This window comes from Heterodontus francisci, chromosome 4 (genome assembly GCF_036365525.1).
Source record: "Heterodontus francisci isolate sHetFra1 chromosome 4, sHetFra1.hap1, whole genome shotgun sequence".
NCBI lineage: Eukaryota > Metazoa > Chordata > Chondrichthyes > Heterodontiformes > Heterodontidae > Heterodontus > Heterodontus francisci.
The window spans coordinates 13,135,156-13,151,568 of NC_090374.1; the positions used below are offsets into that span (position 1 = coordinate 13,135,156).

Here is a 16,413-nt window from a genome sequence, read left to right on the forward strand (position 1 = left end):
AATGCAACAAGACCTGGACAATATCCAGGCTTGGGCTGATAAGTGGCAAGTAACATTTCCCCTTTACATTTAATGGCATTATAATCACTGAATCCCTCACTATCAACATCCTGGGGATTACCATTGACCAGAAACTGAAATGCAGGATCCATATAAATACCGTGGCTACAAGAGCAGGTCAGAGGCTAGGAATCCTGCAGCGAGTATCTCACCTCCTGACTCCTTAAAGCCTGTCCACCATCTGCAAGCACAAGTCAGGAATGTGATGGAATACTCTCCAGTTGCCTAGATGAATGCAGCTCCAACAACACTCAGGAAGCTCGACACCATCCAAGACAAAGCAGCCCGCTTGATTGGCACCCCATCCACAAACATTCACTCCCTCCACCACTGATGCACAGTGGCAGCAGTGTCTACAAGATGCACTGCAGCAACGCACCAAGGCTCCTTCGACAACACCTACCAACTAGAAGGACAAGGGCAGCAGATGCATGGGGACATCATCACCTGCAAGTTCCCCTCCAAGTCACACACCATCCTGACTTGGAACTATATCGCCATTCCTTCACTGTCGCTGGATCAAAATCCTGGAACTCCCTTCCTAACAGCACTATGGGTGTACCTACCCCACATGGACTGCAGCGGTTCAAGAAGGCAGCTCACCACCACCTTCTCAAGGGCAATTAGGGATGGGCAATAAATGCTGGCCTAGCCAGCGACGCCTATAGCCCATGAACGAATTTTTAAAAATTAGAGCTCGGCTGTTCAGGGTGATGTCAGGAAGCACTTCTTCACACAAAGGGTAGTGGAATTCTGGAACCTTCTTCCCCCAAAATTGTTGAGGCTGGGTATTAATAGGAGCTTTTATTTTATGACGAGGTTGATAGATTTTTGTTGGGTAAGTGTATCCAGGGATATGGAGAAAAGGCGGGTGAATGGAGTTGAGATACAGATCAGCCATGATCTAATTGAATGATGCTATCAGCCGGAGGGGCTGAATGACCTCCGTGATGCGTGATTCTTAAACCCAAACACAATTTCACCTGACTGTCATTTGCTGACTTATCTGATCTTGTCTACTCTCTCCAAGCTCGGTGGTGTACCGCAATGTTCTTCACCCAGGGCTCCTCAATAAAGCTGAACAGATAAACATCAGGATGTCCAAACGGACACAAAATATTGGGCAAGCCACTGCACTGACCACCCGCGTCAAGAGGCGGTTAAAAATAATCTTCCAACAGGTCATTCGAAGTCATCCCAACTGGATATGGAAGCCTGGCTTAGTTTTTTTTAATTCATTAATGGGATGTGGGCATCACTGACAAAGCCAGCATTTATTGCCCATTCCCTAATTGCTCTTGATAAGGCGGTGGTGAGCACCTTCTTAATTACAACTGAGTAGTTTGCTAGGCCGTTTCAGAGGGCAGTTAAGCGTCAACCACATTTGCTGTGGGTCTGGAGTCACATGTAGGCCAGACCAGACAAGGACGGCATTGGTAAAGGACATTAGTAAACCGGATGGGTTTTTTCAACAATCCAGCTGTTATTTAATTTGTTTCATTAACATTTCCCCAGCTGGTTTTGGTGGGATTTGAACTCATGTCTCCAAATTAGTAATTAAGGGCACTATGCTACCATTCCCCTACAGTAAACTTGCTTTGGCATTAAGTATCACTCATGCCACATCTGATATTGTTTATTAAACCTGCCCCACACATTTTCAACAGATCTTTATATCACCAATCGGACTCCTCTGCGTGGCTCAGGGGGATCTGAGTGGAGGTCATTTCAGAATCCAACCTCCCCTCCTGCCCCACCCCCGGTAGAATAGTGGTGGCTGGAATGGAACTCACCTCCGCCATCCCCTCCACAGGCTGTTGTTCATCTACCTGCAGGATGCCGTTTTTGGCAGTGCGAGAGACCTTCACTTCGTGCCACTGGTTCAGGGCAACTGGCTCCTTACTCCTGCAGAGTGAAATAGGCAGTTCAATCAGTCAGACAGGAACTGCATTGGGAGAAGGTGAGGCTCAAGGATCACCACATTATAATGAACAGACATGTACCACGGTGTAATAAGCTAGTGGAGATAGCCTGGCAGGTAGGTTTGAGGAAGATGGTGGGTGGGTGAGTTTGAAGGATGTTGAGTTGGGTGGGTGGGTGGGATTGAGGAATATGGGAAGATGGTGAGTTTGAGGGATATGGGGAGAAGGTAGGATTGAGGGATATGGGGAGAAGGTGGGATTGAGGGATATGGGGAGAAGGTGGGATTGCTATAACGGAAACTTGGCTTAAAGAGGGGTAAGAATGGCAGCTCAACATCCCTGGATATAGTTTTCAGGTGGGATAGAGAGGGGGATAAAAAAGGAGGGGGTGTAGCATTATTGGTTAAGGAATCAATAAGAGCTGTGAGGAGGGATGATATGCTAAATGAATCATCAAATGAGGCCATATGGGTTGGGGATTTCAACCACCACAATATCAACTGGGATACAAACATTGTGAAGGGAACAAAGGGCACAAAATTCTTGAACTGCATTCAAGAGAACTTTTTTCGCCAGTACGTAACAAGTCCAATGAGACGGGGCACAATTCTAGATTTAATCTTCAGTAATGAAGTTGGGCAAGTGGATGAAGTAGCAGTGGGTGACCATTTTGGAGATAGTGACCATAATACAGTTAGTTTTAGCACAATCATGGAAAAGGACATAGATAAAACAGGAGTAAAAGTTCTAAATTGGGGGAAGACAAATTTTGCAAAACTGAGAGGTGATCTGGCGAAAGTGGACTGGATACAGCTACTTGAAGGAAAATCAGTGACAAACCAGTGGGAGGCATTCAAAAGCGAGATTCTACAGGTACATTGTAGACATGGCCACACAAAGAAAAAGGGTGGTACTGCCAAATCTAGAGCCCCCTGGTTATCTAGGAGCATACAGGGTAAGTTAAAGCAGAAAAAGAAAGCTTATGACGATCACAAAAAACTTAATACTTTAGAAAGCCGAGAAGAGTATAGAAAGTGCAGGGGTGAAGTAAAAAAAGAAATTAGGAAAGCAAAGAGAGGACATGAAAAATTATTGGCAGGTTAAATCAAGGAAAACCTGAAGATGTTTTACCAGTACATTAAGAGAAAGAGGATAAATAAGGAAAGGGTAGGGTTTATCAGAGATCTACAAGGGAACTTACACGTGGATGCAGAAGATGTGGGCAGGGTTCTTAATGAGTTTTTTGTCTCTGTCTTCACAGAGAGGGATGATGCAGACATTGTAGTTAAAGAGGAGGAGCGTGAAATATTAGATACGATAAGCATAACGAGAGAGGAAATACTAGAGGATCTGACATCCTTGAAAGTGGATAAGTCACCAGGGTCGGATGGATTGTATCCCAGGTTGTTAAAGGAAGTCAGGGAGGAAATAGCGGATGCACTGAGGATCAACTTCAAATCCTCACTAGATACAGGCGAGGTACCGGATGATTGGAGGTCTGCGAACGTTACACCATTGTTTAAAAAGGATACGAGGGATAAGCCAGGTAATGATGGGCCGGTCAGTCTGACCTTGGTGCTGGGTAAGTTATTCGAATCAATTCTGAGAGACAGGATAAACTGCCACTTGGAAAGGCACAGATTAATCAGGGATAGTCAGCATAGATTTGTTAAGGGAAGGTCATGTCTTACTAACTTGATTGAATTTTTTGAAGAAGTAACAAGGAGGATTGATGAGGGTAGTGCAGTGGATGTGGTTTACATGGATTTTAGTAATGCATTTGACAAGGTCCCGTATGGCAGATTGGTCAGAAAAATGTAAGCCCATGGGATACAGATGAATGTGGCAGGTTGGATCCAAAATTGGCTCAGTGACAGGAAAGAAAGGGTAATGGTCAACGGATGTTTTTGCGAATGGAAAGCTATTTGCAGTGGAGTTCCACGGGGGTCAGTGTTGGGTCACTTGCTGTTTGTGGTATATATTAACGATTTGGATTTAAATGTGGGAGGCCGTATTGGGAAATTTGATGATGACAAAAATTGGCCATGTAGTTGATAGTGAAGAGGACAGCTGTAGACTCCATAATGATATCAATGGTTTGGTTGAGTGGGCGGAAAAGTGGCAAATAGAATTCAATCTGGAGAAATGTGAAGTAATGCATTTGGGGAGGACAAACAAAGTGAGGGAATACACAATAAACAGGAGGAATTTGATAGGGGTAGAAGAGGTTAGAGACATTGGAGTGCATGTCCACAGGTCCCTGAAGGTGGCAGGACAGGTAGATATAGTGGTAAAGAAGGCATATGGAATGCTTTCCTTTATTGGCCGAGGTATAGAATTCAAAAGCAGGGATGTAATGTTGGAACTGTATAAAACGCTGGTTAGGCCACAACTGGAGTATTGTGTACAGTTCTGGTCACCACGTTACTGGAAGGACATAATTGCTTTGGAGAGAGTACAGAGGAGATTTACAAGAATGTTGCCAGGGCTTGAAAGTTGCAGCAATGAGGAAAGATTGGATCGGCTAGGGTTGTTTTCCTTGGAACAGAGGAGGCTGAGGGGTGACTTAATTGAGGTGTACAAAATTATGAGGGGTCTAGATAGTGTAAACAAGAAGGACCTGTTTCCCCTAGCAGAGAGGTCAATTACCAGCGGCACAGATTAAAGGTGACTGGTAGAAGGCTTAGAGCGGACATGAGGGAAAACATTTTCACCCAGAGGGTGGTGGGTGTCTGGAATTCACTGCCTGAATCGGTGGTGGAGGCAGAACTCTCAGTTCTTTTAAAAAGTACCTGGATATGCACCTGAAGTGCTGTAACCTGCAGGGCTGTATGGACCAGGTGCTGGAGGGTGGGATTAGATTATGTCAGCACGCCTGAACAAACCCGGCAGGTTTAATCGAGGGGCAGGCAGGTGAGGGGGGAGGGGGGGGAGGGAGTTCAATGATTCATTGTTCCGAGCTTTGTCAGACTTCAATCTCTGCAGCCTCTGTTCCAACACCCACTTTTTACAAAAGTTCTGATGAAAGGTCATCGACCACAGTAACTCACTTTCCCTCTCCACAGAGGCTGAGTATTTTCAGCATTTTCTATTCTTAACCCTTTTTTTATACCCTTTCCTTACCACTTCTTTGTGACACTCCATTGGTTTCTGCATTATCAACTACAACTCCAATAGAATCATATAGAGTTGTTACAGGCCAGAAAGGGACCATTCGGCCTGTCGAGTCCGCTGTGCAAGAACAATTGTGCTGGTCCCACACCCCCACCTTTTCCCTGTAGCCCTGCGATTTGTTTCCTTTTGGGTGCCTATCTAATTTCCTTTTGAAAGCCACAAATGAATCTGCCGCCACAACACTCTCAGGCAGTGCAGATACTGGTCAGCCATGATCTCATTGAATGCTGGGACAGGCTTGAGGGGCTGAATGGCCTCCCATTCCTAAGAGAAATCAAAAGCAGTAGAACATCAGCAGACATTGAGAACAATCTGATTAACCCTTTCCCTACAAGGGGAGCTGGTCCGCCTTAAAGAAAGCACTTGCATTTATAAAGAAAGCACTTCAGGACATTCCCAAAATGTTTGACAGCCAATGAAGTACTTTTGAAGTGTAGTCACTGTTGTAATGTAGGAAAGGCAGCAGCAAATTTTCACACAGCAAGATCCCACAAACAGCAATGTGATAATGACCGGATAATCAGTTTTAGTGATGTTGTTTGAGGGATAAATATCGAGCAGAACACTGACCTGATGGTAGCAGTCCCCGAGCCGCAGTCAAATCGGAACTCCACGTAGCTGTCCACCAGGTTGAGGGAAATGAAGTCCTTGCTCGATGTGTCGTAGCTGTAGAGGATGACCCCATGGTCAGCCTCAGGATAGAAGGTGATCTGGAACTCCATGAAGGAGAGGTAGTGCTGGGACTCCATGGGCCAGGGCAGTCCGGCGTAGGACATCAGCGAAGCATTGAAATGCGGGACCACCAGTGTGAAAACTGGACCAAAGAGTCAGTGGAAACAGAAAGAGGGGGCGTTGGGTTTATAAAAGTAGCCAAGATGATGGAACAGGCTTTGGTGTCGAGGGGCACCAGACAATTTGACTTCATTTTGCAACACAGCAGTTACACACAGTACTTTCTTGGAGATCATAAGATAATCAGAGATGAGGGAGGCCACTTGGCCCATCTCAGTACCTCTAGCAAAAAGACCTTAAAGTACCCCTGTTACTTGCTGCTTCATTAGTTCTAGGAATTTTAAGATGGTACAGAGGAGATTTACCGGAATGGGACCAGGGATGAGAGATTCCAGTTATGTTGACAGACCGGAGAAGCTGGGTTTGTTCTGCTTAAAGTAAGGGGAGATTTGATAGAGGTTTTCAAAATCATGAGGGTTTTGATCGAGTAGATATGGAGAAACTGTTTCGAGTGGCAGGAGGGTCGGTAACCAGAGGGCACAGATTTAAGATAATTGAGAAAAAGCCAGGACGGAGACGGGGACAATTTTTTGCACAGTGAGTTGTTGTGATCTGGAATGTGCTGCCTGAGAGGGCAGTGGAAACAGATTCAATAATTACTTTCAAAAGGGAATTTGATAAATACTTAAAAAGGAGAAAAGTGCAGGGCTAGGGGGAAAGAGCAGGAGGGTTGGACAAATTGCATAGCTGTTTCAAAGAGCCAGCACTGACACGATGGGTCGAATGACCTCCATCTGTGCTGTATGATTCTATGATTCCATGAACTAAATTAGCTTAATTAGGGGAAGTGTCACCAAGAGATTTCATTAAATTACGTCAGAATCAATCAAACTTATCCCCCACATTGATCGACACCCACACACACCCACACACACACAGACACACACTCATACACAAACACAGGCACACATCTCACACACAGACACATACAATCACATACACATTCACAAACACACAGTCATTTACAAACACAGGCACACACTCTCACAAACATAGGCACAAACACACGTACACACTAATTCACTCACACACACACACACACAAACACACCCACACAAATAGACTCATACACAAACACACACAAACACACACAAATGCCAACCATCCTCAGAATGACATTAGCTTTGTAGAGAGACAGTGGGTTGAAAACACGTACCTTCCTCACAGTGCTTGCCTCGGAAGCCCAGGGGACACAGACACAGGTAGGAATCAGCTCTGTGAGGGACACAGGTGCCACCATTGACACAGGAGATCTTGTTGCACAGTCCGGTGCTACACTCCCCTAAAAAACAAACAAATTGGGGGATGGGGGAGGGGGGGGGGTGGAAATGGGCATGGGAAGAGGGTAAGTGGGGTTGCGGTCAGGAGTGAGGGTAAGCGGGGATTTGGGGGTGGGGAGGAAGAGGTGGGGATTTGGGGGTCGGGGGAGGGTAGGTGGGGAGGAGGAGGAGGTGGGGGTTTGGGGTGGGGAGAGGGGAGGTGGGGGTTTGGGATGGGGAGGGGGAGGGGGAGAGAAGGTTAAAGAATGAGAGTGTTTCTGCTTGGAATGAGAGGCGGTTACTTAAGTGGAATTATCACAAGAGCAAGTACTGTGATGGAAACGACAGCTGCCAGAAGCAAATATATTAATTTCGTCATATGGAATATTATTTGAACGCTTACTGGACATTGAACATAACTCGTTTTAAAAAGACCACAGAACAGTGGCTGAAAACATGGCTGCACATTTGCATTCTAAAAGACAGTGGCATGGAGACACAATGGGAGTACTCCCAGATTCAATTAGCCAGATGGGTTTTGTCAATAGTGATGATCAAGAGACATTGAGAGTCATTGAATATGTAAGAGCCAGTATTCCTCCCCCCACTGAGAGTGTCTGGTAAGCTGTGAGGAATCCACAAACCTCGCAGACGAGGCTATCTCAAGCAAAAAGCTAGTCACATGAGTAATCTGCTGGCCAACTTGGAGTTAATTGAATTGTGCTCAAGGAACAGTTTTTGGAAGAGACTGCAATTGAACTTCAAGAAGAGATCACTCCCTCTCTCACTGTCTCTCTCCCATGCAAAGTTCCAGGAACCCATGGAAGTAATTTAAGCCTTAAGGCAAAAGACCAGCGAAACAAGTTTGAAAGTGTGCACTGGGCCCCAATGAGAACTACATGGCTAAACTTCAATCAATCAAACATCCAACCCAAATCCAGTAACTGAACTCCATCTATTACTTCAAGCCTTTTTCCTTTAATTCTTTCTCCTCCTCTGTCTCTATTTGTGTGTGTGTTTAACATGTACGCATGCTAGCATGGTCGTGTCACGCATTTTTAGTAGTTTTAACTGAGTTAGAGTTTTAAGGTTAATAAACATATACCTTTCTTGTTTAAATCTGAGAAAACCTGTCTGGTTGATTTATTTGTAATTACAATTAGAGAGCATTGAGCAAGGACTCACTGAGGGGAAGCTAGAAATACTGTGTTTTAAAAGTTAAACCCTGTTATGGCCAAACCAGGAAAAGGCCGAGAGGGGAGCCCGAGACCCCTGCCTTACCTGGTCGTAACAGTACTGAGAAACTCTGCAAATAAACGGCTAGACGGCCATGATGATGGAGGAACCAGATGGTGCCAGGATGAGGGGCATAACCAAGGTGAGAGCAGAGAAACTTCTGGAAAAGCCAGAAGCGATGGATCATGTTGGGCAACCGATGGAATAAGAACCAAAAAATGTCCTGAAAGTAGGGTTACCAACTGTGGTCAGACTCGTTCCTGGAGATTTAATCACATGACATCCTGACTCCTCACCACAGGTCACCTGACACTCCCATCCTGACAGGACATTTCATTCCCACATCAATCAGAAAGAAAACAGACTCTTAGACTTTTTGATGATTATTTACTGTTTTTTTTCCCCCTATTTCCAATATTTTTAGTTGGCTGGGTCACAGAGAAGACCTCCCCTGCTCTTCTTCAAAATAGTGGCCCGGGGATCTTTTGCATCCACCTGAAAGGGCAGACGGGGCATCAGTTTAACGTCTCATCCAAAATCAGCATCTCTGACAACACAGCACTCCCTCAGTACCGCACTGGAGTTTGTACTTAACTTTCTGGAGTGGGATTTGAACCCACAATTTTCCTGACTCAGAGGCAAGAGAGTACAACCGACCGAACCGCAGTTGGCACATGTGGCATTAAGTCGTTAAACAAGATTTATTTCCCACTGAGACAATTCCACCATCAAATGTCCCTCGTAAGCCACAGAAACTGTAATGCTGCACACGGTTGCCTGAGGTTTGAATGTCACTGCTCGTCGCAAATCCTGGAGTCATCTCTGGCACTTTCTTTAAAACAGAGACCTTTAATTTACAACAAAGCTGCAGATCTGAGGAGTGGGCTGGGCTGTGATTATTCCTACAGTCGAATAGCTCCCGAATGCTCACTCACAAGTGAAGGATGGGCATTTGGATCGAGCATTGGGAGGGTGGGTGGGGGGCTGTCAATGCTCACAGAATGTTTCTTAAAATTCATTTATGGGATGTGGGCGTCACTGGCAAGGCTGTTATTTATTACCCCATCCCGAATTGCCCTCGAGAAGGTGGTGGTGAGCTGCCTTCTTGAACTGCTGCAGTCCTTGGGGATGTAGGTACACCCACAGTGCTGTTAGGGAGGGAGTTCCAGGATTTCGACCCAGTGACAATGAAGGAACGCAATATGGTTCCTAGTCCAAGGGATGATCGAACTGAAGTGCTTAAAATGGGTTAAGGGGTATATAGGGTACTTCAAGAAAAACGATTTCTTCTGGTGAGGGAGTCCAGTACTAGAGGGCAAAACCTTAAAATTAGACCTTGGCCATTCAGGCATAATTTCAGGAAGCACTTCCGCACACAAAGTCTCCTGGAAATCTGGAACGCTCTCTCCCAAAAAGCAGTTGACGCTGGGAGACAATTGGAAATATCAAAATTGAGACTGATAATGTTTTTGTTGTGTTCGAGTATTGAGGCTTATAGAACTGAGGCAGATAAATGGAATTGAGGTGCAGATCAGCCTTGATCTAATTGAATGTTGGAACAGGCTGAAGGGGCTGAATGGCCTCCTCCTATTCCTATGTTTTGGATGGTGTGAGAGTGGAGCTGTTGCCTTTCCCAGCACCTCCTTATCCATGTAGGTGGAGGGATGGTGTGTGAGATTTAACAACCCAGCTCGACTGAGGGGATACCCTACAGATGACCATTGCAGCTCGGAACACGTACCTACATCAGCCCCGCTGACCGCCCGTCCCAGCGGCCATGGCCTCATGTTGATCTGTCTGTTGTTGATGACCAGAGACTGTACGCAGCCTCGGAATCCCCGATTGGTCCCCGCCACCTTGGCCAGCCAGTAGGCACTGGGTGCACCGCCGAGGTACAAGGGAGAACGGAACGTGATCTTGGTGTAGCGGCCCTGTGGGAAACAGGAAGATCCAGTCAACCAACAGTAAAGCACTCCATCGTGATGGCTCCTGTGTAACAGTCAATCTCTTCCACAAACCCACCTCCTGCTCGCTAGGTAATGGGCAATCTCTTCCCTCCCCTCCCTCCTCCGCCTCCTCTCCCCCTCATCCCCTCCCCTTCCTAGCCCTCTCAATCCATCCCCCTGCCCTTTGCCCTCCCTTCACTTCCCTCCTCAATCATCCCCATCGTACCCTTCTCCCCCTGCTCTCCTTCCCCTACAGTTCCTCTTCCCCCCTCTCCCCCTCCCTCCGCATCCCCTCCCCTCTCCATACAGAGTAGAATCTCAAAATTTGCTGATGACATCAAACTTGGAGGTGTGGCAAACAGTGAGGTTGATATGAACCACCTGTAACAGGACATAGATAGGCTAGCAGGATGGGCAGAGCGGTGTCAGATAGAATTTAATACAGACAAGTGTGAGGTGATGCATTTTGGCGAAGGAATAGGGAGAGCAATATATACTTAATGGTACATTCTAAAGAGTGTGCAGGAACAGAGGGACCTGGGAGTGCATGTGAAGGTGGCAGAACATATTGAGAGAGTGGTTAGTAAAGCATATGGGATCTTGGGCTTCATAAATAGAGGCATTGAGTACAAAAGCAGGAAAGTTATGCTGAATCTTTATAAAGCTCTGGTTAGGTCCCAACTGGAATATTACGTGCAATTCTGGTCACCACACTTCAGGAAGGATGTGAGGGTCCTTGAGAGGGTGCAGAGGAGACTTATCAGAATAGTTCCAGGGATGGGGGATTTTAGTTACAAGGTTAGGTTGGAAAAGCTGTGTTTGTTCTCATTAGAACAAAGAAATTTGGGGGGAGATTTAATAGAAGTGTACAAGAGTATGACAGGTTTAGATAAGTTAGACAAGGAAAAGCTGTTCCCATTATTTATTTATTTAGAGATACAGCACTGAAACAGGCCCTTCGGCCCACCGAGTCTGTGCCGACCAACAACCACCCATTTATACTAATCCTACATAACCCCATATTCTCTACCACATCCACACCATTCTCCTACCACCTACCTACACTAGGGGCAATTTACAATGGCCAATTTACCGATCAACCTGCAAGTCTTTGGCTGTGGGAGGAAACCGGAGCACCCGGCGGAAACCCACGTGGTCACAGGGAGAACTTGCAAACTCCACACAGGCAGTATCCAGAATTGAACCCTGGTCACTGGAGACGATTTTGGGCAAAAGATGCAAGGAAATATGAGGAAGAACATTTTACACAGAGCGTGGTAATGACCTGGAACTCGCTGTCCACAAGGATGGTGGAAGTGCAGATAATTAATGACTTCAAGAGGAAGTTGGATGGTCACCTGAGGAAATAGACTTAGAGGACTACAGGGATCGAGCCAGGGAGTGGGACTGACTGCATAGAACTGTGGAGAGCCGACATGGACACGATGGCCAGAATGGCCACCTTCTGTGCTGTAAATGACTCGATCCCCTTCCCTCTCCCTCAGGCTCACCCTCGCTCCCTCTCCTTCCCCCTCTGCTCTCCCCATCCCTCCTCTCCCTTCCTGCTGTCCTCTCCCTCCCCTCCTCCTCCCTTGCAATCTCCTCCATCACCTCACCCTCCCCTCCCTCCATCTCCTGTCCCTACCCCTCTCCTACCCCTCCCCTCCCCCCTCACCTCCAATCCTCCCACTTCTGCTCAATCCCCACCCCTCTCCATCTATCCCTTCCCTCCCCTCTCCTCCATCCCCTTCACCACCCCCTCCCCTCTCCCCACCTCCATCCCCTTCCGCACTGCCCTCCCCTCTCCTCCATCCCCTTCCCCTCTCCCCACTTCCCTCCCCCTTTCCTCCATCCCCTCCCTCTCCCCCTCTCCACTTCCTTCCCCTATCTCTCACACTCCTTGCCTATCACCCTCTTCCTACCAGGAGAGAGTTACCTTGGATTTGCCCGACACTGGGGTGCCATTGTCCAGCCGCAACCAGCCATTGATGCCGTTTCTGTAGAGTGCGGCAGTGTGCCAGCTGCCTGCCCGTATCCTGCTCTCACTGACCAGGACGGCAGCTCCTGTGCCACAGTTAAACCTGCAAGGGAAAGAAAAGAAAGACTTGCATTTATATAGCGCCTTTAATGGCATCGATGGACAGCCAGTGCAGTCGCTGTTGGAATGTCGGTAACGTGGCAGCCAAATTGCGCACAGCAAGATTCCACGAACAGCAATGTGATAATGAGGTGATGTTGGTCAAGGGATAAATATTGGCCAGGTCACTGGGGAGAACTCCCCTACTCTTCTTCAAAATGGACCCCAGGATCTTCTATAATCACCTGAGAGGGCAGACAGGACCATGGTTTAACATCTCATCTGAAAGACGGCCCTCTGACAGTGCAGCACTCCTGCAGTACCATGTAGTCACTGTTGTACTCAGAGAATGAGGGCAGGGAGAAGATTGGCAACTTTCAGGAATGCAGTCCAAAAGCTCAATCCGTGATTCGCACTGTCCGCAGGGAGCGTTCCCCGTTCCGAATCCGTGATTCGCACAGTCCGCAGGGAGCGTCCCCCGTTTCGAATCCATGATTCGCACTATCCGCAGGGAGCATTCCCCGTTCCGAATCCGTGATTCGCACTATCCGCAGGGAGCATTCCCCGTTCCGAATCCGTGATTCGCACTATCCGCAGGGAGCATCCCCGTTCCGAATCCGTGATTCGCACTGCCCGCAGGGAGCGTTCCCCGTTCCGAATCCGTGATTCGCACTGCCCGCAGGGAGCGTTCCCCGTTCCTATTCCGTGATTCGCAAAGTCCGCAGGGAGCGTCCACCCGTTCCGAATCCGCGATTCGCACCGTCCGCAGGGAGCATTCCCCATTCCGAATCCGTGATTGGCACAGTCCGCAGGGAGTGTCCCCCGTTCCGAATCCGTGATTCGCACCGTCTGCAGGGAGCATTCCCCATTCCGAATCCGTGATTCGCACCGTCTGCAGGGAGCATTCCCCATTCCGAATCCGTGATTCGCACTGTCCGCAGCGAGTGTTCCCCATTCCAAATCCGTGATTCGCACAATCCGCATGGAGCGGGCCCGTTCCGAATCCGTGATTCGCACCGTCCGCAGGGAGCGTTCCCCGTTCCGAATCCGTGATTGGCACAGTCCGCAGGGAGCGATCCCCGTTCCGAATCCGTGATTGGCACAGTCTGCAGGGAACGTCCCCGTTCCGAATCCGTGATTCGCACCGTCCACAGGGAGCATCCCCCGTTCCGAATCCGTGATTCGCACCGTCCGCAGGGAGCGTTCCCCGTTCCGAATCCGTGATTGGCACAGTCTGCAGGGAATGTCCCCCGTTCCGAATCCGTGATTCGCACCGTCCGCAGGGAGCGTCCCAGTTCCAAATCTGTGATTCGCATCGTCCGCAGGGAGCATTCCCCATTCCGAATCCGTGATTCGCATTTTTCGCAGGGAGCATTCCCCATTCCGAATCCGTGATTCGCACTGTCCGCAGGGAGCATCCCCCGTTCCTAATCCGTGATTCGCACAGTCCACAGGGAGCGTCCCCCGTTCCGAATCCGTGATTGGCACAGTCCGCAGGGAGCATTCCCCATTCCGAATCCGTGATTCGCATTTTTCGCAGGGAGCATTCCCCATTCCGAATCCGTGATTCGCACTGTCCGCAGGGAGCATCCCCCGTTCCTAATCCGTGATTCGCACTGCCCGCAGGGAGCGTTCCTCGTTCCGAATCCGTGATTCACACTGTCCGCAGGGAGCATCCCCGTTCCGAATCCGTGATTCGCACAGTCCGCAGGGAGTGATCCCGTTCCAAATCCAAGATTCGCACTGTCCGCAGGGAGCATCCCCCGTTCCTAATCCGTGATTCGCACAGTCCACAGGGAGCGTCCCCCGTTCCGAATCTGTGATTCGCACTGTCCGCAGGGAGCGTTCCCAGTTCCGAATCCGTGATTCGCACTGTCTGCAGGGAGCATTCCCCATTCCGAATCCACTGACTTGTATCACAGCACAGCTTCATTACACTGACGGGAATCCCTGGCCTCACATGAGTGTTCACATAATTCAGTGCAGTATTGAGCCAATAAAAAGGGAGCATTGTGGGAGGGACTGATGGAAAGCTGAGGAAGTACAGTGGGAGTACTGAGGGAGTGCTGCACTGTTGGTAAAGACCTAAACTCAAGGCCCAGCTTGAACATAAGGTCATAAGAAATGGGAGCAGGAGTAGGCCATTCAGCCCCTCGAGCCTGCTCTGCCGTTCAATAAGAACATAGCTGATCCGATTGTGGCCTTAACTTCACTTTCTTGCCTGTTTCCCATAACGCTCGACTCTTCCATAGTTCAAAAATCTGTTTAACAGCCTTGAATTATTCAATTCCACTGCTCTCTGGGGGAGAGAATTCCAAAGATTAACGACCCTTTGAGAGGAGGATTCCTTCTTATCTCCATTTTAAATGGGAGATCCCTTTGCTGTACAGGTAGATGTTAAACACCCTGAGTCTGGGGAAAGGTGCCAATGGATTTTCCCAGCTATGTGGCAAAAAATATCTCCCTCAAAATATCGCCACGGAGTAAACTGATCAAACGCTGATTGTGTGTAGATGTTGGTGTGTAGATTGGCGGGCTGATTCGCTGTCTGTGAGGTGCTTTGTAAGGTTCACAGAGGTGCAGGGGCTGTGTAAACACAGAGACTTTGTAAACTCAGAGATGGTGTAAACACATGGGGGTTGTGCAAACACGAGGGGTTTGTGTAAGTGCAAGGACTGTGTAAATGCAGAGACAGTGTAAACACAGGGACTGTATAAACACAGGGGATTGTGTAAATGCAGGAGCAGTGCGAACACAGAGACTGTAAATGCAAAGTCTGTGTAAACACAGGGGGATGTTTAAATGCAGAGGCTAAATAAATCCAGGAAAGTGAAAACGCAGAGACAGTATAAACACGGGGCTTGCGGGGTTTTATTTTGGAAGGAAGATTCTGACCTGAACTGGAGCCGTCGGCGGATGATTGCGACAGACAGGAAATCTCCATGGCCATTTTCAGTCTCACCGCAGTACAGGAGCAAACCGTCCCCTGTGTCTGCCTGTCAGAAAAGAGCAAGGAGCTCATCAGGGGAGGGGTAAAGAGAGAGACCAACCAATGGGGGATGGACAGAAGCCAAACTCTTCATCCAGGAGGCAGGAGATGGTGGAGTTCAACCCAGTTACCTTCAGTATATCATAGCACCAAACAGCAAAGGAGGCCATTCAGGCCATCACGCCTGTGCTGGCTCTTTGAAAGAGCTAACCAATTAGTCCCACACTTCTGCTCTTTCCCCATAGCCCTTCACATTTCTCATTTTCAAGTATTTATCCAATTTCCTTTTAAAAGTTACGATTGAATCTGTTTCCACCGCCCTGTCAGACAGCGCATTCCAGATCACAACAACTCACTGTGTAAAATAAATTCTCCTCCTCTCCCCTCTAGTTGTTTTGTCAATCACCTTAAATCTGTGTCCTCTGCTGACCGACCCTTCGGCCATTGGAACCAGTTTCCCCTCATTTACTCCATCAAAGCCATTCAGAATTTTGAACACCTCTATTAAATTTTCCCTTAACCTTCTCTGCTCTAAGGAGAACAATCCCAGCTTCCCTATGGTCCTCTTAACAATTTCAAATTTTAAAACAGCACAGAAAATGCAGGGAGTAAACAGCAGATCACGTCAGCAGCTGAGATGACTGAAGGTTATCACTTCTCGGATGCGTGGACTTCAGCAAGTGGTATGGAGATCCCGGCTCTGGGTCAGAGTGTGACGTGTTTGAGCCTCAGTCCAGATGGGCCTTTTGAGTGGACACTCGGATACAGTGTCTAAATACTGGCCTGTTGTCCAGCGGGGTCTTTGTTGTTGAATGGGGAGACCACTGGCTCAGGGGTAACGCTCCCACGTGTCGGTCAGTAATAACTTGTATTTATATAGCACCTTTATCATAATTAAACTTCCCAAGGTGCTTCACCAGATTGAGCCACATAAGGAGATATTAGGACAGATCATCAA

The 16,413-nt window shown here is 48.0% G+C and overlaps 1 protein-coding gene across 3 annotated transcripts in view; it reads right to left on the reverse strand.

Annotated features, from left to right (window-relative positions):
• The window catches only part of LOC137368897 (pikachurin), a 251,771-nt gene that overhangs the window by 112,372 nt on the left and 122,986 nt on the right, over nt 1-16,413 (reverse strand). For all 3 annotated transcript variants that reach the window (XM_068029148.1, XM_068029149.1, XM_068029147.1), the window contains 6 exons: nt 15,362-15,462; nt 12,326-12,470; nt 10,185-10,374; nt 7,105-7,230; nt 5,727-5,970; nt 1,854-1,965 (listed from right to left, as the gene is read on the reverse strand). In XM_068029148.1, the coding sequence (XP_067885249.1) occupies nt 1,854-1,965; nt 5,727-5,970; nt 7,105-7,230; nt 10,185-10,374; nt 12,326-12,470; nt 15,362-15,462 (918 nt within the window). The remainder of the gene's footprint in view (nt 1-1,853; nt 1,966-5,726; nt 5,971-7,104; nt 7,231-10,184; nt 10,375-12,325; nt 12,471-15,361; nt 15,463-16,413) is intronic.